At 40.7% G+C, this 21,807-nt stretch overlaps 2 protein-coding genes across 6 annotated transcripts in view; one reads left to right on the forward strand and one right to left on the reverse strand.

The window, feature by feature from the left end:
• The window catches only part of Vps54 (VPS54 subunit of GARP complex), an 83,992-nt gene extending 67,212 nt beyond the window's left edge, over positions 1–16,780 (forward strand). For 2 of the 4 annotated variants that reach the window (XM_005070388.4, XM_013113581.3), the window contains 6 exons: positions 5,710–5,797; positions 6,456–6,577; positions 6,687–6,767; positions 10,610–10,717; positions 12,174–12,268; positions 15,436–16,780. In XM_005070388.4, coding sequence (XP_005070445.1) covers positions 5,710–5,797; positions 6,456–6,577; positions 6,687–6,767; positions 10,610–10,717; positions 12,174–12,268; positions 15,436–15,541 — 600 coding nt within the window. In that variant the 3' untranslated portion in view covers positions 15,542–16,780. Of the gene's footprint in view, positions 1–5,709; positions 5,798–6,455; positions 6,578–6,686; positions 6,768–10,609; positions 10,718–12,173; positions 12,269–15,435 lie in introns of those variants that run through there. The other 2 variants (XR_001196505.3, XM_040733206.1) reach the window with 2 other exon arrangements.
• Positions 16,781–17,300: 520 nt separating this feature from the next.
• The window catches only part of Ugp2 (UDP-glucose pyrophosphorylase 2), a 52,893-nt gene continuing 48,386 nt past the window's right edge, over positions 17,301–21,807 (reverse strand). For both annotated transcript variants that reach the window (XM_013113582.3, XM_005070387.4), the window contains exons 9-10: positions 18,800–18,904; positions 17,301–17,738 (exon numbers count right to left, since the gene is read on the reverse strand). In XM_013113582.3, coding sequence (XP_012969036.1) covers positions 17,631–17,738; positions 18,800–18,904 — 213 coding nt within the window. In that variant the 3' untranslated portion in view covers positions 17,301–17,630. The remainder of the gene's footprint in view (positions 17,739–18,799; positions 18,905–21,807) is intronic.

Below are 21,807 nucleotides of genomic sequence, written 5' to 3' on the forward strand. Positions count from 1 at the left end.
GCCAGTTGGGACTCTATATCCTTCATTATTTAGAAACTTGATTAGGGTGATTTTCATGTAGTATAGGAAGTTTCCACTGCACTAGGTTTCCATAATACCCTTCAGTTACAACTGTCTCTTCCTATGTTTCCTCCCTCAACCCTGTCCCAAACCCCACTTTCCTGTTTCAGTCCTCCTACCCCCAGGTCCACCCATAAAATCAATTCTACTTCCCCTCCCAAGGAAATCCATGTGTTTCCCCCAGTCCCTAGCCTCTCTGGGTTTATGGGGATTTTAACTTGGTTATCATTTATTTAACAGCTAATATCCATATATAAGTGAGTAAATACCATGTTTGTCTTTCTGGATCAGGGTTACCTCACTCAGGATGACTTTTTCTAGTTCCATCCATTTGCCTGCAAATTTCATGATGCCATTTTAAACAATTAATACTCCATTGTGTAAATGTACCACATTTTTACTATCCATTCTTCTTTTGAGGGACATCCAGTTTGTTTCCGAATTCTGGGCATTATGAATAGAGCAGCAGTGAATACTGTTGAGCAAGTGTCTCTGTGATAGGATGAAGAGTTCTTTGGGTAGATGCCCAAGAGTCTTGTAGTTGAATCTTGAGGTAGATCAGTTCCCATCTTTCTGAGGAACTGCCATACTGATTTCCAAAGTGGGTATCCAAGTTTGCACTCCTACCAGCAAGGGAGGAGTGCTCCCCTTGCTCCACATCCTCAGCAACATGAGCTGTCATTTGTGTTATTGATCTTAGCCATTCTGACAGGTGTAAGATGAGCTTTTTATTTGCATTTCCCTGATGGTTAAGGATATCGAACCTTTCTTTTAAGTGCTTCTCAGCCATTTGAGATTCCTCTATCGAGAATCTCTGTTTAGATCTGTCTCCCATTTTTTAATTGGATTTTTTTGGATTTTTTGATATCTAATCCCTTGAGTTCTTTATATATTTTGTATATTAGTTCTCTGTTGGATGTGGAGTTAGTAAAAGCTTTTCACAGAATGTAGGCTACGCCTTTGTGGTAATGATGGTGTCCTTTGCCTTACAAAGGCTTTTCTGTTCTTAGTGCCTGCTTTGCAAAGCCATCTCCTGTGCCAGTGAGTTCAGGGCTAGTCCCCACTTTCTCTTCTGTCAGACTCAGGGTGTCTGGCTTTATGTGGAGGTCTTTGATCCACTAGGAGTTTGAGTTTTATGCAGGGTGATAAATATGGATCTATTTGCATTCTTCTACCTGCAGATAACCAGTTTGACCAAGAGCCATTTATGGAAGATGCTGTCTTTTTTCCAGTGTGTATTTATGGCTTCTTTATTTAAAAAAAAATCAGGTGTTCATAAGTGTGTGGATTTATGTCAGGGTCTTTTGATTCAATTCCATTGGTCCACCTGTCTGTTTTTATGCCAATACCATGCTGGTTTTATTACTATAACTTTGTAGTACAGCTTGAAGTTGGGGATGGTGGTACCTCTGGAAGTTCTTTTATTCTGGATTGTTTTAGATTTCCTGTTTGGGGGGGTTTCCTGTTTGCTTGTTTGTTTTTTGTTTTCATATGAAGCTGAGAATTGTCCTTTCAAGGTGTATGAAGAATTGTGTTGGAATTTTGTTGGGGATTGCATTGAAATTTAGGTTGATGTTGACTGTTGGCTTGCTTTATTTAATATTTAATAAACTACTTTTATTTTGTTGAGGTTTTTCTTGTGTCCCTGATCTCTCTAGGACTTTTATCATGAAGGGGTGTTGGATTTTGTCAAAGGCTTTTTCTGCGTCTAATGAGATGATGATGTGGTTTTTGTCTTTGAGTTTGTTTATATGATGGGTTATGTTTATTGATTTTTGTATATTGAACCATCTCTGCATCTCTGGGATGAAGCCTGCTTGATCATGATGGACGATCTTTTTTATTTGTTATTGGATTTGGTTTGGAAGTATTTTATTGGTATTTTTGCATGTATGTTCATAAGGAAAATCGGTCTGTAATTCTTTCTTTATTGAGCCTTTATGTGGCTTGGGTTTCAGAGTAACTGTGGCCTCAATTTTATGAATTGGACAATGGTTCTTCTGTTTCAATTTTGTGAAATAATTAGAGGAATATTGGCATTAACTCATCTTTGAAAGTCTGATAAAATTCTGTGGTAAAACCATCTGGCCCTGGGCTGCTCGCTCGCCCGCTCGTTTGCTCTCTTCCTTCCTTCCTTCCTTCCTTCCTTCCTTCCTTCCTTCCTTCCTTCCTTCCTTTCTTTCTTTCTTTCTTTCTTTCTTTCTTCTTTCTTGTTTGTTTGGAGAATTTTAATGACTGCTTCTATTACACTAGGGATTATAGGTCTATTTAAACTGCTTATCTGATCTTGATTTAACTTTGGTAGGTGGTATGTAGTGACAATATTATCCATTTCTTTTATATTTTCCAATTTGGTGGAGTATAGATTTTTAAAGTATACCCTTATAATTCTCTGGATTTCCTCAGTGAATGTTGTTATGTCCTGCTTTCTGATTTTGTCAATTTGGATATTCTTTCTACCTTTTAGTTAACTTGTATAAGGGTTTGTCGATTTTACTGATTTGTTACATTGATTCTTTGTATTTTTCTCTTTATTTCTATTTTATTGAGTTCGGTCCTGAGTTTGATTATTTCTAGCAGTCTACTACTTTTGCTTCTTTTTGTTTTAGAGCTTTGAGGTGTGCAGTTAAGTTGCTAGTGTGAGATCTCCTATGAAGGCACTCAGTGCTCTGAACTTGCCTCTCAGAACTGCTCTTACTGTGTCTCATAAGTTTGGGTGTGCTATGTACTTATTTTCACTGAGCTCTAGTCTTTAATTTCTTCCTTAACTTCTTTCCTGACCCATTTTCCATTCAGTAGAGAGTTGTTCAGTTTCAGTGAGTTTGTAAACTTTTTATTTTGTTTCTGTTGTTGATATCCATCTTTAATCTGATGCAGGGAATTAATCCAGTTTTCATGTACCTGTTGAGACTTGCTTTCTGATCCGTTTTGGAGAAATGTTCTGTGAGGTGCTAAGAAGAAAGTCTATTCTTTTGTGTGAAATGTTTTGTAGATATCTGTTAGGTCCATTTGGCTTTGTAACATATGTCAATTTCATTATTTCTCTGTTTAGTTTCTGTCTGGATGACATGCCCGTTGGTGACAGTAGGGTATTGAAATGTCCCACTGTCGGTGTGTGAGGGTCAATATGTGATTTAAACTGTAGTAGTGTTTCTGTTACGAAGTTGGGTGTCCTTGTGTCTGGAGTATAGATGTTAAGAATTGAAATGTTATCTCAATTGAGTTTTCCTTTGAGTATACAATGTCCTTCCCTATCTCTTCTGTTTAGTTTTGGTTTGAAATCCATTTCATTAAATATCTTAGGTCTGTTTGCTTGGGATATCTTTTTCCAACCTTTTATCTTGAGGTAATACCTATCTTTGATATTGAGTTGTGTTTCTTGGATGCAGCAGAAGGATGATCCTGTTTTCACATCTGTTCTGTTAGTCTGTGTCTTTTTATTGGGGTCTTTAGTCTATTACTATTGAGATATCGATGACTAATGATTGTTGATTCCTGTTACTTTGTTATTGGTGGTGGTGGTGGTGATAGTGGTGATAGTGGTGATGGTCTGGTGGTGGAGGTGGTGTGTGTGTGTGTGTGTGTGTGTGTGTGTGTGTGTGTGTGTGTGTGTGTGTGTGTGTTTGTGTGTTTGCCTTCTTTTGATTTTGCTGCTCTTAGATTTCCCTGTGTTTTCAGGTTGTAATTTACCTCCTTAGGTTGGAATTTTCCTTCTAGCACTTTCTGAAGGGCTGGATTTGTAGGTAAATATTGCTTAAATTTGACTTTGTCGTGGACTATCTTACCTTTTCTGTCTTTGGGGATTGGAAATTTTGTTGGGTATAGTAGTTTGGGCTGGCATCTGTGGTCTTTTAGAGTCTGCAGCACATCTGTCTAGCCTCTTCTGGTCTCCATTGAGAAGCCAGGTGCAATTCTAATAGGTCTGTCTTTATATGTTACTTGGTGTTTGTCCCTTGCTTTGTTCTATACATTTAATGCTCTGACTATTACGTGCCAAGGGGGCTTTCTTTTCTGGTCCAGTCTGTTTGGTGTTCTATATTTCTCTTGTACCTTCATAGGCATCCCCTTCTTTAGGTTAAGGAAAGTTTCCTTTCTGATTTTGTTGAAAATGTCTTTGTGCCTTTGAGCTGGACTGCTTGTCCTTCTTATGTTTCTATTATTATTAGATTTGGTCTCTTCATAGTATCTCAGATTTCCTAGATATTTTGTGCCAGGAATGTTTGAGATCGAACATTGCCTTTGACTGGTGTATCCATTCCTTCTGCTGTGTCTCAGTGCCTGAGATTTTATTTCCTCTCCCATAGTTCCTGTTCAAACTTCTCATTTCCGGAACTCCCTCAGTTTCTTTATTGATTCCATTTCCATTTTCAGGTCTTGAACAGTTTTATTCATCTCTGTCCACTATTTATCTTTTCCTGGATTTCTTTAAGGGATTTATTCATTTCCTCCTTAAGAATCTCTCTCATATCCATACAGGCTGTTTTTAGTTAGGTCTTTATCTTGTGCTTCAGCTGTGTTGGATGTTTAGAGCCTGCTGTGGGAGGGTTTCTGAGCTCTAGTGGAGATATAGTTGTTTTACCTGTTCCTTGTTGACTGTGTTTCTACACCTGCCTCTGGGCACAGGATGGTTTTAGGTCTAGATGCTGATACCTGGTCTTGTCTTTGTTGGGTGCGTGTTTTGTTCTTGGTTTAGGAGAGTGTGGAGGCTGTGTGTTGTCTGGTAGAAAGTTGTCTGTGGACTCGATAGGTGTGGCCCCTGGGGGCTCCAGGTAAAATGTCTTTCTGGGTATTGAATGCTGTCATTTTGGAATGGAGATAGCTAGGGCTGAAGGGTGTCACAGGAGGGAGGAGGACAGAGTGTCCACCAGTGACCTCAGTGAAGAAAACCCTTGGCTGTGCAAGTGTGAGGAGGACCAGAGTTTGAGTCCCCAGCATTCACATGAAAACAGGGTGTGCCTGGAGGCACCATACATATATGAACACATGTGCAGAAACATAAAGGGCTTCGATGAAGAGTGACAAATGGGAGCTAGAGAGATGGCTCCCTGATTAAAAGCACTTGTTCCTCTTGATGAAGATCCCGGAGCCCATATCATGGCTCACAGCCGTCTGTAATTCCAGTTCAGGGGACTCATTGCCTCCTCTGGTCTACGTGGACATGGACATGGTGCACATACATAATTGCAAGCAAAACACTCAAACACATAAAATACACATCTTTAACAAAAAAGAATGAGTGAAACGAACTGCTTTTGTAAATGTAAATTAGAGATTAATTTCTAAAAAAAATTGATTTTCATATTTCAGGGTTTTTCTCCTACCAGAAGTCAATAGTGAGCATACTTATCCTGCCCCCTTTTCATTAATGCATAAATAGATTATAATTTTTTTTACCAGAAAACTCATCAAGCCATTGTAGTGAATCATTCCTCTAATGTCAGCACCTGGGAGGCTGACGCAGGAGAATTGCTAGCCTGGCTTATGTAGTGAGTTCAGGTCAGCGTGCTCCACAGAATGAGACCAACTAAGACATAAATTCATGGTTTATGATGAGAGGGTGAGCAGAGGGGGGAGTGTATTTGTGTCTGTGGAGCAGTTAGCACTTCAATGAACTGTTCATAATTATTACTTTCCTTCTTCCTTTGTTAGTACTTCAATTCAAGAAGTTGCCAGTTAGTTCTTGGAGCCGGTGCATTGCAAGTTGTTGGACTAAAAACAATTACTACAAAAAATTTGGGTATGAATTCTTCCGTTTAATTCTTATACTGAGTTGTTAGAATGGTGTCACTTTTGTATCCTGGGTTTTTTGGGGTTTTGAGGCAGGGTTTCTCTGTGGCTTTGGAGACTGTCCTGGAACTCGCTCTGTAGACCAAGATGATTTCAAACTCACAGAGATCTGTCTGCCTCTGTCTCCTGAGTGCTGGGATTAAAGGCGTGGGCCACCAATGCTGGCTGTATCATGTTTTTATGCCTTGTATGGCTCGGACAAGAGCCTGTAAAAGTGGCAGGTGCCACATTAGCCTTTTATGTGGTGGCGGTGTGTGTTGTGTGTGTGTGCTTCCACTGCTCCAAGTCATGTGGAAGATGTGCCACTTTCTAAAATGTTATAATGTGTGGAAAGTATTTTGGGAAATATGCATTAAAAAGTATTTTGGGAAAAGAATCAGCTGTGCCAGTGTCCTCAGGCTGCTCATGGGTGCAGTGAGAAAGTAGTGTGTCCATTGCCAAGTGATTTTCTTGTACAAAATGAAATATATTGCCTTCTGCCATGGTGCTTTTCATTTGTGAAATAAGCTGCAATCTGTATGTAATGAGTGCAAAAGTTTTACTTAAGTTGATATAATTACGATTAACTAGCGTCTTGTTCTCCATTGCGTATCTCCTCCCAACCTCAGCGCTGTCTTCACGGTGTCTGCAGTTGATCGTGCACTACATCCCTGTGGTCCGGGCTCACTTTGCAGCTCGCCTGCCCCCTAAGCAGTGGAGCATGCTTAGGCATTTTGACCATATCACCAAGGTACTCCCCGGTGTCTGTTGGAGTTTCACAAATGTATTCCTTGATTGTCAGGTATTTTGGGAATATGCCTTAGGAAACATTAATAATACAGTATTATTTCTCATTACAGGATTACCATGACCATATAGCTGAAATATCGGCCAAGCTTGTAGCGATAATGGACAGCCTGTTTGATAAGCTGTTGTCAAAGGTAATGATTCTTATAAATGGTTAAGTTTTGCATAAGCCTAAGACTTTCTAGTTTTAGAGAATTCTAGAAATATAAGGACATGGTAGGAGAATCTAGGTGTTTACAAGATATTTACCAATTGGTCAAATTTTTAACTTTTTTTTTTTCAGGAAAATATTAGTCATGTCTTAGGGCCCTTGAGTGGTCTGGCTCACAGTTGCATAGCAAATCATAAGCCTCAGTTTAGAGAATGGCATAATATAATGTTGAAATTTTGCATAGTTGATACTCATCTTCCTAATGGCCTGGGGGAATAGGGGAGATAAAGACAGGGATGACAACTGTACCCAGGGTGTCATGTTGGTTCAGTGACACTGCACCCATAAGATCAACATTTTCTTTTGATTAAAATACGTTACAATAAATTTGAAGCAGGACAGTATTCTTTAACCAAGAAAAAGGGCTAGGGAGATATCTCAGTCAGTGAAGTACTTTCCTTACACACACCACCTATGGGTTTCTTGTTTGCCTTTTAAAGAGGGAAGCATGGTAGCAAATGCTTGGGATCCCTGCTCAGGGGAGGTGAATGCCTGGATTTTGCTGGCCAGCCAGCTTGGCCCTCTCGGACTTCCAGGCCTAGAGAAACGCTGTCTTAGGTAGGTGGCACTTGAGGAATATCACACAGGTGTCCCCTGCCCTCCACTTGCAGTCACACATCGACATTTGCGGTCTTCCGTAAGAGATCTGCAGTCACCACACCCACTGGTGTTTCCATAGCTCAGTGTCCTCTGCTGACTTCTTGTGTTTGGGGCTTAACCAGTTGACTCAGCATTGGAAAGAAACTTCTTTGTAAGCATGATTCATTCATCACATATGCTGATTGTGTCTCTCAAGGTTTTTGTTTTGCTTTGTTTTAGTAAACAGGACATTCCCCTCCACATTGTTGGTCTGCTGCTCTAATATCACTGCCCTAGAGAATATGCTCAGGTCTTAGAGCAGAGGCGTGTGCTCTCTCGTGGTCGCTTCCCACCCTTCATGCCCACACGTCGCGTTCCGTGTTAGCAAGTCTGCTTTTGCCCCTCACTGTCGGCCTTGCTTTCATGTGCTGCCCAGAAGTATGACCTTTTTTAAGTTCATACCAAAATAGGAGAAAGGATTTGTTTGGGTTTGTCTTTTTAGTTTTTAGCTTTTCATTTTCTTGCCTGAAATTTTAATTTTGAGAATGCATGCCACAATAATATAATCTAGGCTATTTTAAGAAGCTAATAAGGATGCATTTCTTGTGTTGAAAGTCTGTCTCCAATTATATTGACTGCTAGACTAATTAGTATCTTATTTATTCACTCATTCATACAAACCATTGTGCTGGGTAATGTACGGGGCAACACAGAGTGGACCAGTCTTCCATCTAGTCCTCAAATAGTTAAGATCTAGTAGGGAAACTTATAGTAACCCCAGCAACAAGAAGCACATGTTATGCATTATGAGTCAGGAATTGTGTAGCAAGAATAATGGAGACACATACGGGGTTCAAGCTGAAGATCAGAGAAGCAAAGCAGCCAAGCTACCAGACAGCACTTACGCCCACCTGGGCTGCGGCGATCCTGACCTAACGTGGCTGGAGACTAACTGCCAAAGCCTGAATACTGAATGCCCTGTTCCTATCTTATACACCTCTCTAGTGCTGGGATTAAAGGTGTGAGCTGTTTCTCTTTTAGACTGCTTCACTCTCATGCAGCCCAGGCTGGCCTTGAACTCAGAGATCCATCTGCCTCTGTCTCCTGAGTCCTGGGATTAAAGGTGTGTGCCACCACTGCCCAGCTTCTATGACTGTGACTGGCTTCCCCTTCTGATCTTCAGTGGCTTTATTAAATTATAAACAATATATCACCTCAGAATTGATTGCGTATATTAGGCCTTTTTCTTCTGTGGAAGACATGGTTGCAGCAGGGAGAGAGGAGCTGGGAAAGCATCCCAGCTGTTGCATGCATATGAAATTTGCTTTTTAAGATAGGTGAGATTAGGGCAATGAAATTAATATGTAAAAGTCTGGGAGAAAACATGTTAGAAATCCTAAGAAACCTATTGTGTGAGTGTTAGAGAGGCAGACCCAAATCACATCTCATGTCTGCTACAGACTAGCAGTGAAGGACCTTCAGTGCGTGGTTAATTCAATCTCCGTTTCTACCGCTAGACAGAAATAATAGAAGTTATCTCAAAGGGTAGAATGAGAGTTAGTGAGGTATGTCTAAGTGCATTTGGTGCATTTTTTGTTTCTTACTTGTCTGACTGTAGCAAGTTCTAAGTGTCAGCTGCTAGTACTCTGCTGTTAATAGTGGGAGTTACGTGGAAGCTGACATTTGCTAGTGCACTGGGTTGCACACACAGGAATGAGTGACTATTCTCCACTACTAGAAATCAGTTTAAATCAGATTCATTGAGGTATAATTCATATTCAGTAAAATTCACTCTTTCTATGTACACAATTTGGTGACTTAAAACTCATATATAAGTAATGAAATGTCCACTCTCGAGATAAGGAATATTATTGATAAATCTTCTCTTGGATACTTTAGCTTTTCTTTTTCTTCAGTTGGAGTTATAACCTGTTGTGATAGACTCGTTTTTGTTTAGCATAATGTGTTTTGGAATTGATGAATACAACCCAATTCTTTGTATGCTTACAAAAATAATTTTTAGAAAGGGGGCAGTTGTGGGATCTATGATGAAGAAGCCTTGCTTTACTGAATACTGAAGAAGATGATCAAGAGTGGAAAACCTAGGAAGACGCAGTGCTGTGGAGGGCGGGTGACGTGGGAGATGCCGCAGAGAGGTGGACAAAGGGAGCCAGGAGAGTTACTATTTGGAAGTTAGTGGGTTTTTAGTGATTTTTTTTCCAAAGAGAAGTTTCAGAAGAATGTTAGTAAGAGAAGGTCTCTTAGGTGGTGGCGAGTTAATATTGTGTCATGTGTAGGTAGGTGACGGAAGGATGTGGAAAAGAATATTACCATTAGGGAAAGCAGAAATGAATGATTTGGGGTGATTAGCCATTTTAGGGGTGCCAAAACAAATGATTACAAATGGGGTGACTTAGAATCCCCAGTCGGGTACCAGTGAGGCCAGCCTCTTTGTTCAGGCGCCTCTCTCAAGCGTGTGGTGCTCGCCATGGGTCCATGGCATTCTTCGCCCTGTAGCCCGTCACCTCAATGCCTGCATCTGTCTCCCACCACTAGGATAGCTTGAGAACAACATCACATCTCCAGAAATAGTAGTGAGTTTCTGTGAGGAGGCAGGGAGCCTGCTTATCACATCTTTCTTGTCAGTGGTATTATGGAATGGTACAGCCACAAACATGGAGTTCACATGGCCCACTGACTTCTTCTAGATACATGTCCAAAAGAGCAACCTGTACACAGATGTTCACACCGACATAATTCATAACAGCTCTGACTTCTGTCAGCTGGCCAGTGGCGAAGAGAATGGTCTGCTCATAGGCATGAAGACCAGTTGCATGTCATAATAAGAATGAGCCAGGAAAGAATTAAGTGAAAGAAACCAGCTACAAAAATCACGTGTTTCATGAATCTGTTTATATAAACTAGATAGGAATTGAAGAACTTCAACTTAAACCCAAGCAGTTTTAAGGTTGGAAGCACCCTATGGCCTTAGATACTAAGCTGTTTTATTTCTCATAAGGTAGATAAACATATCGACCAGAAGTTTCTCAAGATTTGTATAGGTAATACAGTCCTCAGCTGAAGATCCAGGCCAGTATGGAGGCACAGAAAACTCAACTCAGGGAATGTGAGAGACACTACTAAGTCCAAAAGACTAAACACAGTTCTTATTCTTTTCCCTGCCAGTACGAGGTGAAAGCTCCTGTCCCTTCCCCTTGTTTCAGGAATATCTGTAAGCAAATGACAAAAATGCATGAAGCTATATTTGACCTTCTTCCTGAAGAGCAAACACGGGTGAGTGGTTACTCTGAAGACCTTTGTGGTTTAGCATTTTCTATCCACGCCAGTAGGGGAGTTTGCACTTGCTTTGACCCTGTTAAGTTTAGTTGATGTTTGCTACCATTTTTTAGGTTGTTATATTGATTAGGGGAGGTATGGATAAAATGTCTTAATTTCAAAATGTTTTTTTGTTTTGGCAGTTGAGAACTAAATATAAATCACCCATTGTTAGACGTCAAAACTTGTATTACTCTTTACATTATTAGCCTGGAAATCAGAGTTGGCATTTATTAATAAATCTGTAATGTGTGTATGCATGTGGATGGTGTGGGGCTTCCTAGTGCTCTGTGTCCTGCTCTCCTTTTTTGTGTCTCGTACTCCATTCATCTCTGCCAGCTGCTCACATTCTTCATGTTTTTCTAGGTTTTCTTTAATCATATTAACCTCATATTTAAGCATCATCTAACTCCCTTGGGGCTTGGACTGAGGGGAAGACAGGCATGACTGCCCTGAATGGTTGTTGCCTTGTCATTTCTTGTTAGCCAACCATCCTTCGGTTGTATGGTTTCCCTGGAAGATGTGAACAATTGGTCTGCTTATCCCAGAAAGGGCACCAAGAGCAGGCCAATGAAACAGTCCCACCTAGGTCTACCTGGTGATCTGCTGTGTTTATTAAGGTTACTTACAGGGGCATAGGTGACTCAAAAGCAGCTGCGTCCCTGAAGAACAAGCATGGTGGCAGCTCCAAGCTGCATCCCTGGAGCTCCCTGAACAAGCCTTGATGCCTGCAGGAAGTTCAGTTTTTAGCAGTTTTTTCTGCCTGTGTACCTGTGGGAAAGTACATATAACCATGGAGCTCTGAGCCTCCTGAACCTGGGGAGCTGGGTCAGCCTCTCCCGACTCTAGGAGGGATGCTTCAGTTCTGAGGAGATAGCTACTCACCTTCTCAGCCAACAAGTAAGATTCTCCCGTCTCTGACTCTGACTGCATATGCTGAGAGTCACACCAGGGAGCTTCTGCCTGCCGAAGTTCGGCAGGAGTTACAGGCTTATATGTTCCTATTACACTGGAACTTCCACAGGTGCCTTATATAATGTTTCATGGAAAATAGATTAAATTATTCCCATAGATTAATCATGTAAAAGTACCTTTTACCTCTGTCGTCTTATTCCCTCACCCCCACTAAGCTCCTAGTTAAATAAAACTTTCCACTACCTTCAATTATTTTTTACCTAGTTCTGACTGTGTAGCCCTGAGAAACCCTCCTAATGCACACAAAGGCATTTTCACTGCTGAGCAGAGAAAAGAACTGGCCCAACAGTGGAGAAAATCGAGTGAAACAGAGCTCAGTGCTTCAGAAGAGCATCCTAGAAGTAGATGTCAAACAAAGACTTAAAAATGTTTCTCCATATGTTGATAATAGATACTTCTATTTCAGGAGAACTTTAAGCAACTTTTATTTCTTTTTCAGATGTTATTTTTAAGAATTAATGCAAGTTACAAACTCCACCTGAAAAAGCAGTTGTCACACTTAAATGTAATAAATGATGGAGGACCTCAAAATGGGTATGACTCTTAATCTGTTTTACCACCTGCTCCCACACTCAATTGCTTAATTCCTTGTGATTCTTCATGGTATGCTTTTCTGCTGTCATCATACTAAAGAAGAAAACCACGAAGTCAGCAATGTTGTCTTTTTCTTCTCTTATGAACATGTCTCTTTGTGTCTTTCCACTGTGTGTCTGTGTGAACAAGGGTTGTTCAGCTCCTTGCTGAACCTTACAGATCCTCAGTGAGGCAGCATGGGCTGTGGCTCATCTCTAGATGCTGAGTAGACAGGACTCGGAGCTCTACTCGGGGCCCTTGGGCTAGCTGAGTGGCCTCATTTATAAAATAATCTATTATTGTTGAAATAGTGTTATATTTAAAAACCATAGAATTCATATTTTATAAAGTTTGAGTTAAACTATCTATGTCACCTACTAGCTAGCTTACATATAAAATTTTGAACAATCACTTAACCTTTTCTAGGCCTGTATTTTCCTAGGTATTTTTTGAGTTCTAGATAGGGACTGACTCTTGCTACTTATACCAAGCTAGCGTCCAACTCAAGAGATCCCCTTGGTGTGCACTAGGAGTCATGATTTAAAAACAAAACCCTTTCTTCCTTTTTTTTTTTTTTTTTTTTGGTTTTTTTCGAGACAGGGTTTCTCTGTGGCTTTGGAGGCTGTCCTGGAACTCCCTTGGTAGTCCAGGCTGGTCTCGAACTCACAGAGATCCGCCTGCCTCTGCCTCCCGAGTGCTGGGATTAAAGGCGTGCGCCACCAACGCCCAGCCTCCTTTCTTCCTTTTATGAAGAGAATTGAAGATAAAATCTGAAGCTGGGATGTTGTTGGGTGGCAGAACACTTGCCTTGCATCTGTGAGGTCCTGACTTCCATCCCTAGTATTGTAAAAATGCGTGTTTGTATTTTACTAAAAGTAAAAAGTACCTGTTTAACTTTGGTATGATTTCCTTGGTGGGCCATATTTTTTCAAAAAATTATATGCATGGGTATTTTACCGGCATGTCTATGTATGCACCAAGTGTGCGCCTAGTGCCCATGGAAGCCAGAAGCCAGAGTATTGGATCCCCTGGAACTGGAGTTGCAGTTGTGAGCTGCCATGTAGGTGCTGGGAACTAACCCAGGTCCTCTCTAAGAACAGCAAGTACTCAGAACTGCTGAGCCATCTCTGGTGCCTACAAAACTACCCCATGGATGATAGGAAATATTGATTGTAGGTAGTCTGCTACTAAAGCTAAACTAAAAGCAAGAAAATATATATTATTTCTCTTTTAGAAAACAGAGGTGCCCAATAATATCTTCTTGATTCAGAGCCAATTTAGAAGCAGGAATCAAATGAGAGTTAAGGTTGCCTTCCTGCTGTGCCTTGTCATTGATACTCACCCACTCAGCTAGACACAGCAGCTGAAAGCTTAGAACGCTGCTCAATCACACAGGTCTTGATTTTCCTTGTGTAAAGTTAATGTCATACTTATCTCCAGGAGTGACTGGAAAATTGGATGTTCTAAATGAAATCACGTAGAATCACATCAGCTACTAGGTAAATGTTGTTCATGATCCATTCTTGCAGTGAAGCCATTTACAAGTTGGCTGGTCAAGCTTTATAATGACCTTTAGGTCATTAATTTTCTTCCAGATCTGGATTGTGAATGGTTTAGAGACATCGATTACTCAGTAGTTCATTTAAATCACTGCTCAAGATTAAAGGCTGGAATAAATGAGTCTTCAACATTCCTAGCCCAGAATGATCTGTAAAGTGTTCCTTTCCTTGTTGGCCACTTGGGGGAAGAACCTGCTTTTCTTAAAGAGGGTAGGAGTTTCACATATACCACCAGTATTTGTTGTTGCAGCAGAAGACGAAGATGCTGTTAAGTGACTGTGCCTAACCTCATGTGGCTGTTAATGAGTTACTGTGAAACCAAATAGGAAGTTAAGTATTTCATACATACTAGTCCCATTCTATATTGGTAAGCTACTAAAAACTTAAAAGTCAATTGTAATTATATTGTATTTGACCATTTATAAAGTACAGTTTTTTCCAAATGAATTAAATTATCCATATTGCCCATACCATACTACTAAAAAAAATCGCATACAGGGTTCTTTGGTATACTCTGAAGCTTTTTGTGGGTGGAGAAAATCCTTGCTCAGCTGACATTTTAAGATTAGTTCTTTTTATACTTTCAAATCTTCCATTTGGGTTAGGGAGAAAACTCAGTGATAGAGCGATTGCCTAGTAAGTCCTAGAGTTCAATCCTTATTGCCCACCTCCCCCAGTGCATTATACTTGTGTGTGTGTTAATGCTGTAACAGTTCACTTTACAAACTTTTCCTGAACCCTAAAACAAACCTGAATTGGAAAAAAGAATTAAAATAAAACAGTATCAGCAAATTAGCATTTAAAACAAACAAAAAATTACACTTAAGTTCCTAAGAGCAGCTCCTGCTTTCAGTGCAGAGTCTAAAGGAGATATTTGGTGTAGGTGTAATCTGATGAGTTCGCACACAAAAGTGAGTCTTTATTAATCTGATTGTTGTTTGTGCCTTTTGCTGGAGATGGAATCTACAGCCTTATTCATGCTAAACAAGTACTCTACCCTTTAGCTGTGCCCCCAACCCCAGCCCTCAGTATATTCAGTAGTGCTTGCCTAAGAACCCCAGCTTTCATTTAATTTCTAGGTACTTCCAGGAAACCAGAGCTTTCTTTGAGCATGCCCTATTGTAGCCAACATAGGCAGTTTAGTGACAACCAGTTGAAATCATTTCAGCTTAATGTGTCTCTCCTCGCTCTGTAGACCAGGCTGGCCTCAAACTCACAGAGATCCACCTGCCTCTGCCTCCTGAGTACTGGGATTAAAGGCATGCACCACCACTGCCTAGTTAATTTCTCTTTTAGTTCATGTTTTTTAAAAATAAATTTAATTTTATCAGGCAGAATTTATCATGTAACTGACTGCAAAAGGCATTAGTTTATACCTTATCCAAACTTATCAAATCAGTATTAAATGGCCCTTTTGACAGTAGGAATCTGCTAAGTGTCAACATTTTCATCCCTAGTAACTCTGGATTTAAAACTGTTGTAGCAGCTAGGTTAAGCATCTGAATGCTGCTGCTTTTATTATCTGATTAGAAGTATTTCAATTTAAAAATGCCTTTCTCCCCACTCTAGGCTGGTCACAGCAGATGTAGCTTTTTACACTGGAAATCTTCAAGCCTTAAAAGGCCTTAAAGACCTGGATCTAAACATGGCTGAGATCTGGGAACAGAAGAGGTGATGGCAGACTGGAAACCGGGTAGTCACCTGACCATGGGATGGCTGTGTTTTGAAGAAAGTCTGGACGCCTGGCGTTTAGGACGTGAGCCTGCAGCAGTGAACTGAGGTGGGAGGGAGGAGCAGGGTCAGGGTTGGGAGCTGGGGTCGGTGGGATCTACAAGGAATGCCATTTCTGTGTACCCTTGGGTAGGAGTAACTGATCAGGTGTCTATAACAGTTTTCATTCTCTCTGGAAACAGACTCAGGTTTCTTTGGACCAAATCCAAAAGAACACATAGCTGTAACACAGCTGTAGTTGCCTAGAATGCTCTGTATACTTTATATTAAAAATGCTCTGCATTTCTTCCAGTGCAATGAAATTCATATGGTGTCCCACCTTATTTAATGATGGTACAATTGAAAAATATTAAAATCTTAGTCATCCTCTGTAGAAAGTTTTCTCTATGAAAGTAAAGCTGTTTGAAAAATTATTTTTTTACAGAACTTTATAAAAAATAAACATCTTTTGATTGCTTGGATTTAGGAATTCAGTTTTGTTTTAATGACCAATGTCAGTTTCAGGTTTTGTGTGTTGCATATTTAACCTTTTTACTACCACTGTATGTCACTGTAAAGCCTCCAACCGCTAAATATATGGAAGATTGATTATAAGGAATAAAGAATATTTGCATTTACTTATGCAATTACTAATTTAAATACTTTCCAGAAGTGATATACACAAAGCTATGGTTTAATAGCTGTATTTATAAAAGTACCTATGAAGGGTTTGGGGTTGTATTTGTTTTTTCTTTGCTTTTTTATTTCTAGCAGAGGCAAGAATACATATTTATATGCCTTCTTACAAATTCTCATTTAACATATAGATAACACAAAATATGGCCCTCTTGGATTCTTGCTTTTAAGTTACTTTTGATGTGTATATAAGCGAAGACCAGGGATAAACAGAACTTTTAAAATCCAGGCTGCTGTGTTGGGGCCAGAAGTACAAGGTCAATGAGTGAGCTATTTGAAGACTTTAGAATCGGCAGCACTCTACAAATGAAAGTGCCTGTGCCTCACACCCAGAATCTTGCCTCACCCTGTCAGAGTGCCTAATCTTGTGGTGATAATGTATAATGAAATAATCTTATCTTGTGGGGTTTTTCTTTTGTTTTGTTTTCTCAAGAGAAAATTTTTTTTAATCATTACAGAGGTATGTCATTGGTTCTTACTGTCAAAAATAAAGATGTAAAAAAAATCAGACTTAAAAGGCAACTTTTTTTAATGGTGGAGAATACAGTATACTTTAAACACAACCTTTTCAAGAGCATTGTGGAAGAGCTGGAGACATTTAGAGAAAGGCATGTGTGAACTAAGTAGCCCTGATCCCAAAGTTTGTCAGGATTTTTGAGTGGTAACAAGTCTTAGAACTGAAGCTTTAAAGAAAGGGAACTTCTAATGAAGTTACTATCCTCTCCCCTACACACACTGTTCTAGAAAACAAGAGACATGTTCTACTTCAGCTGGGGGGTCTGTGTCATCTGTGTCATTAAATGTGGACAGCAGGACAGGCATTTCAGTTTTAGAACCAGACGAAGACCGCTAAGTACCTTCAAGTTCAGTTCCTATGTCAGTGACAGTGTTCAGTCTAACAACAAACTGGACTGACTAGCTAAGCTCATCATCAAACATTCCAAGAAACCCACAGTGAAGCAAGAGTACACTGCTGTCTCCTGCAGTTTCACAAAGTCAGCACTAGACAACACAAGTAAACACGTGGATTGTTGTATCGCTTTATTTTTAAAATCAAAGGCAATCAAAGAGACCATCACTCCAGCTTCTGTTAAAAGACTGCCGAGCCGGCCCAGTTCTACGATTAATGATATTGCACTTTCAGATGGACTCATCGATGGCTAGGCCCTTCTTCAAAGGACTGCACGGTTCCATCTATGCTTCCTTAGGCTAAAAGCACATTGCAGAAAACTACAAGTCAACACTGAAGAGATCAGCACAGGGAAAGTACCTGCTCATCTGAGAATCTTAGAGGACATTTTATTGTAAGAAACTCTTTAGCCCATAATTAATATAAAGTGTATCCGGCAGCGCTTATCTCAGTGGTCCAAGATTCGAAGATTCCCAGATACAATCTTGTTCTCTAACACTGCTCCAGGGGGGATGTCAATTCTGTCACCGTGATTTGCAATAATGATAACCGTTCCCTAAGTGACGAAAAAAACAATAGAGATTGTATTTAAAACTGCAGCTGAAACATGCAACTGGTTATCTTAAAATCAAGCTCATGTTCAACTCCTTTACAGTATAGTTGCTGTAAATGTAAGACTAAGCATGCAAGGTCAGTAATCTCAAGGAATGCAGTAATGTGTCCTTCTATCCCATTCCCACGAGAAGTGGGAATGACCCCATCAGGTTCACTTGTAGGTATTATTTAGTCTTCTTAAGGAAGTAAAGGGTGCCCGCCCAGCTTATTTACACAGAGTTGGTTTTGTTGTGTGTCTGTGTCACTGCGTCTGCACATGTGTGTGGAGATGAGGGGACAACCTCAAGTGTTGTTGTTCAGGTGCCACACGCCTTTTTTTCTTCTTTTTGAGGGGAATCTCTCTCCCACTTCGCTGTGAGCACCAAGGTGAGGCATCAGGTGAGGCTGCCGAGCTAGCTGCAGGGATCTGTCACTCTGCTCCTGCAGTGCAGGTGACAACTCATGTACCACTGTGCCTTCTGATGTGGGTTCCACAGGTCTGCATCTCCTTGGCCCCCACCCCTTCCCTTTTGTTTTTAAAGACTAGTATTAGAAACATTTCTTACGGCTAGTGAGATTTTAGGTTAAGCAGTATACACAATGAAGTTCCATTCACGTATAATCTTGTTTAACACCTTCACTGAAGTAAATGGCTGTAACACAAAAGAACACTTAAAATACCAGTCCAGGGTGTTGTAAGAGGATGTACTTAGGAAAAGGCAAGGGCCATCTCCCGTCATTGCTTCAATTATGTGCCCTCCTCTATTTCTCAACAGGACTGATGATTCACTACGGCTCTTCAGTGAGCTGGTGCTCTGAAGATTGTCCCTTTTCACTCTACCTACTGCTTCCTTTTTACTGAGGGCATAGTCCAAAAAGTTCCTGCATTGGTCATGCTTGTATTTTAAGTGGTTTTATATCTGGATACACTAAGAATGACTCCTTAAGTGAAGGCAAATTTAGGACTAGAAAGTGAAGCCTACTTTACAAAGCCATAGTACACATGATTTTCATTATACGAACCTTTAATGAAACATTTTTTCCAAATGTCACATCTCCTGAAACAGTGAGGTGATCCAATTCCAGCATGTCGGGTATACTTTCAAACCTCCTTAGGTAATCTTGAACCTTCAAGTAGAAGCATACAAAGTCTCAGACTGCAGCACGTGAAGCCACTAGAGCCACAGGGGTCTGAGTACAAAGTCTCAGACTGCAGCCGTGCCAACAACACTCCATAAGAGTTTTCTCTCACACTTCCAGCTTTGGCCTCTGCTCCTGCATATACCTAATAGCTGTTTGCTTCTGCTCAGTTACACTTAGAATCACTGTTTCTGTCTCGATTACTTTGGCATTCCTGATTTAGCTACCCTCTTCAGCCACATCTCAAGACACTCTCCCGTCTTTCTTCTCCTTTCTGACCACCTCTTTGTGCTTGTTATTACAACGTCCATAGCTTAAGAGTCTAATCTGTGGACCCAGATAGTAACTCAGCTCTCCCTCCTAGCTACTTAACTCTCCTCATTTTCTTTTCAAAATCACATCTACTGTAGTGATTGAAATGAGGTTGTCCCCCATAGGCTCCCTGGGCTGGTGTCACTGTCTGGGGAGGTGTAGGAGGTATAGTCTTGATGGAAGAAGTATGTCACAGGGGTAAGGTTCTGGAGCCTAGAGCCCTGCGCTGCTTCCAGTGTGAGCAAAATATATTGGAAGAAGCAAGAAAGAAACATTAAGTCACATATAAATGTAGGTCCATAAACTTTAAAGCCAGAATTGTTTGGAATAATGCTTTCAAGTTCTGAAATACTATAGATGGCAAAGTTATCTATCTGTAATAATTGAAGAAAAGGCAAAACTTCCCTTGATAAAATGACCACCAACTCTACAGAAGACACTTGAAGGAACCCATCCAGAGACAGGTCACGGGAAATAAACCACACTAGAATAATTAAGCAAGAAGAAAAATATAAAAATTCCTTAATGAAATGGCATGAATCAACATACAATTTTCAATAACACGACACTAACGGTCCCAACTCTCCAACCAAAAAATCACAGGCTAATAGACTGAGCAAAAAGGTAGGAACCGTTTATCTGCTGCTCCCAAGAAACAAATCCAAAGAACAGAGATTACATTATAAAACAACAACAAACCAACACATGTCATCACAATACTTCAGAGAGGGAAAGATGGGAAAAGTATTTTAAGCACATGAACCTAGGAAACAAACAGGCAGGCACTACCGTTGTAATGTCTGACTAAACAGACCTCAACCTGAAACTAGTGTTAAGTACAGAAAAGCACACTGGGCTGGAAAACATACACAGTGGTAACACAAGCTCAGACAAAATGCATGTTTTGTCATTTGTGGCCCGTTTTGAATCTTTTGGTTTATTTACTTTGGAGTATCTATGGAGCCCATGAAACTAAAAGGGCCCATGTGTGCTGAGGGAGTTCTTAGGGACAAAGGGACAGAATACATGTTGATACAAAAATAGGTGAGGGGGTGCTGGGGGGACAAGAGAGGAGGAAGGTGGGGTGAGTCTACTAAAACTAAGATACATGGAAATGTTTGACCAGAACTCTGCATGGATGGACAGTGCTTTCCCCAGAAGATAGTAGTTATTAAATGAAAATCCCAGTGCCAGGCATAGTAAACTATTTAAGAGTTAATGGTCAGGGAGGTGCCATGATCCCCAAAAGAACAAAGGCTATTGGCATTGCTCCTGGTTGTCTACCAGAAATAAATGGTATGAGCCTACTGCAGAAGACAACACATTTTAGTTCTACGATAAACAGACAAGCTGGAACTGACCTGAATACTTCCTCTTTGGTTGGGTAGCTTTCGCAGAAAATGCCAGAAGGTGCTATGTAGGCCACTGGGGAAGGAAAGTTATCAATGGTCTTGCCCAGTGACAAATGTGCATGCCATAATACAAACCACTGGTACTACAGTGGCCTGAGAGTTTGAGGTTAACAACTGCTTTCTGACTGGATTCATGCCTAGTACTGTGAACCCGGTCAAAAGCCCATGGCTTAGGAGGTCATAAGCCCTAGGAAGGAACCTATAACTGCTCTATTGCTAAAAAGGATATGTTATCAGAATGCCTTCTAAATATATGTGTTTATACACACAGATGAGGGCTGCCCTCAGCCTGGGCCAAAGATTACCTCTACAGTTATCAGCAGTTAATGCAGACTCACAACTGGTCAAAGTGGTGAGAAGAAATGACTGTTGAGTGCTGAGACCTAAATGGAACATCTGTATCAATCCTCAACCCCAAGGGTCAGGGAGCATCATAGAACAGTGGGTGGAGAATGGGTTCTTACTATGAAATAGTGTCCTTTGGATATGGCACAGTCCTGCGTTTATGAACTCTGGTTATCTATACAAGATCAAGCCAACACCGTCAGTCAACATCCAACAGGCAGCACTAATTTGACTTGGTTACAAAAAAAGGAAAAGAACATGAAGGGGAAAAGCCAATGTATTGAGTACTGAGGTTCCAGGTGGTGTTGGTAAGTGGGGTGGACATAATCAGTGTACACTGTTTGCATACATAAAGCCACCAAAGCACACTCACTCAAAACTTCTTTCAAACATGGATTTGCAACAGCAGTTGGATTCCCTGCACATCACCAGTCCACATTTCAGCATAGACCAAGGGTCCCTGAGGGTCTGCCCACAACTGAGGAGCAGCTGGCAGCTGCTGGCCACTGAGGGAGGGAAGGCCACTGCTGGTGTGCTCTTGCCCCAGTGGATAGCCCACACCTATATGCACACTGTCAGCTTCAACTGGACTACAGAAATGAATGGTCCAGCAGCCAAGAGAACTCAGTTCTTGCAAAGGACCTCCACTCATTTCCCAGCATCCGCATCAGGCTGCGCACAACCTTCTCTAACTCCAGTTCAGGGGAGCCATCTGATGCTTTCTCAGCAAGGGCACCAACACACACACATAAATTCACAAAGTTCACACACATTCACACCCACAAAACTTTACAAAAATAAAAAAGGGCACGAGGTTGGGAG

The sequence above is a fragment of the Mesocricetus auratus genome, unplaced genomic scaffold (genome assembly GCF_017639785.1).
Source record: "Mesocricetus auratus isolate SY011 unplaced genomic scaffold, BCM_Maur_2.0 Super-Scaffold_100029, whole genome shotgun sequence".
Classification (NCBI taxonomy): Eukaryota; Metazoa; Chordata; class Mammalia; order Rodentia; family Cricetidae; genus Mesocricetus; species Mesocricetus auratus.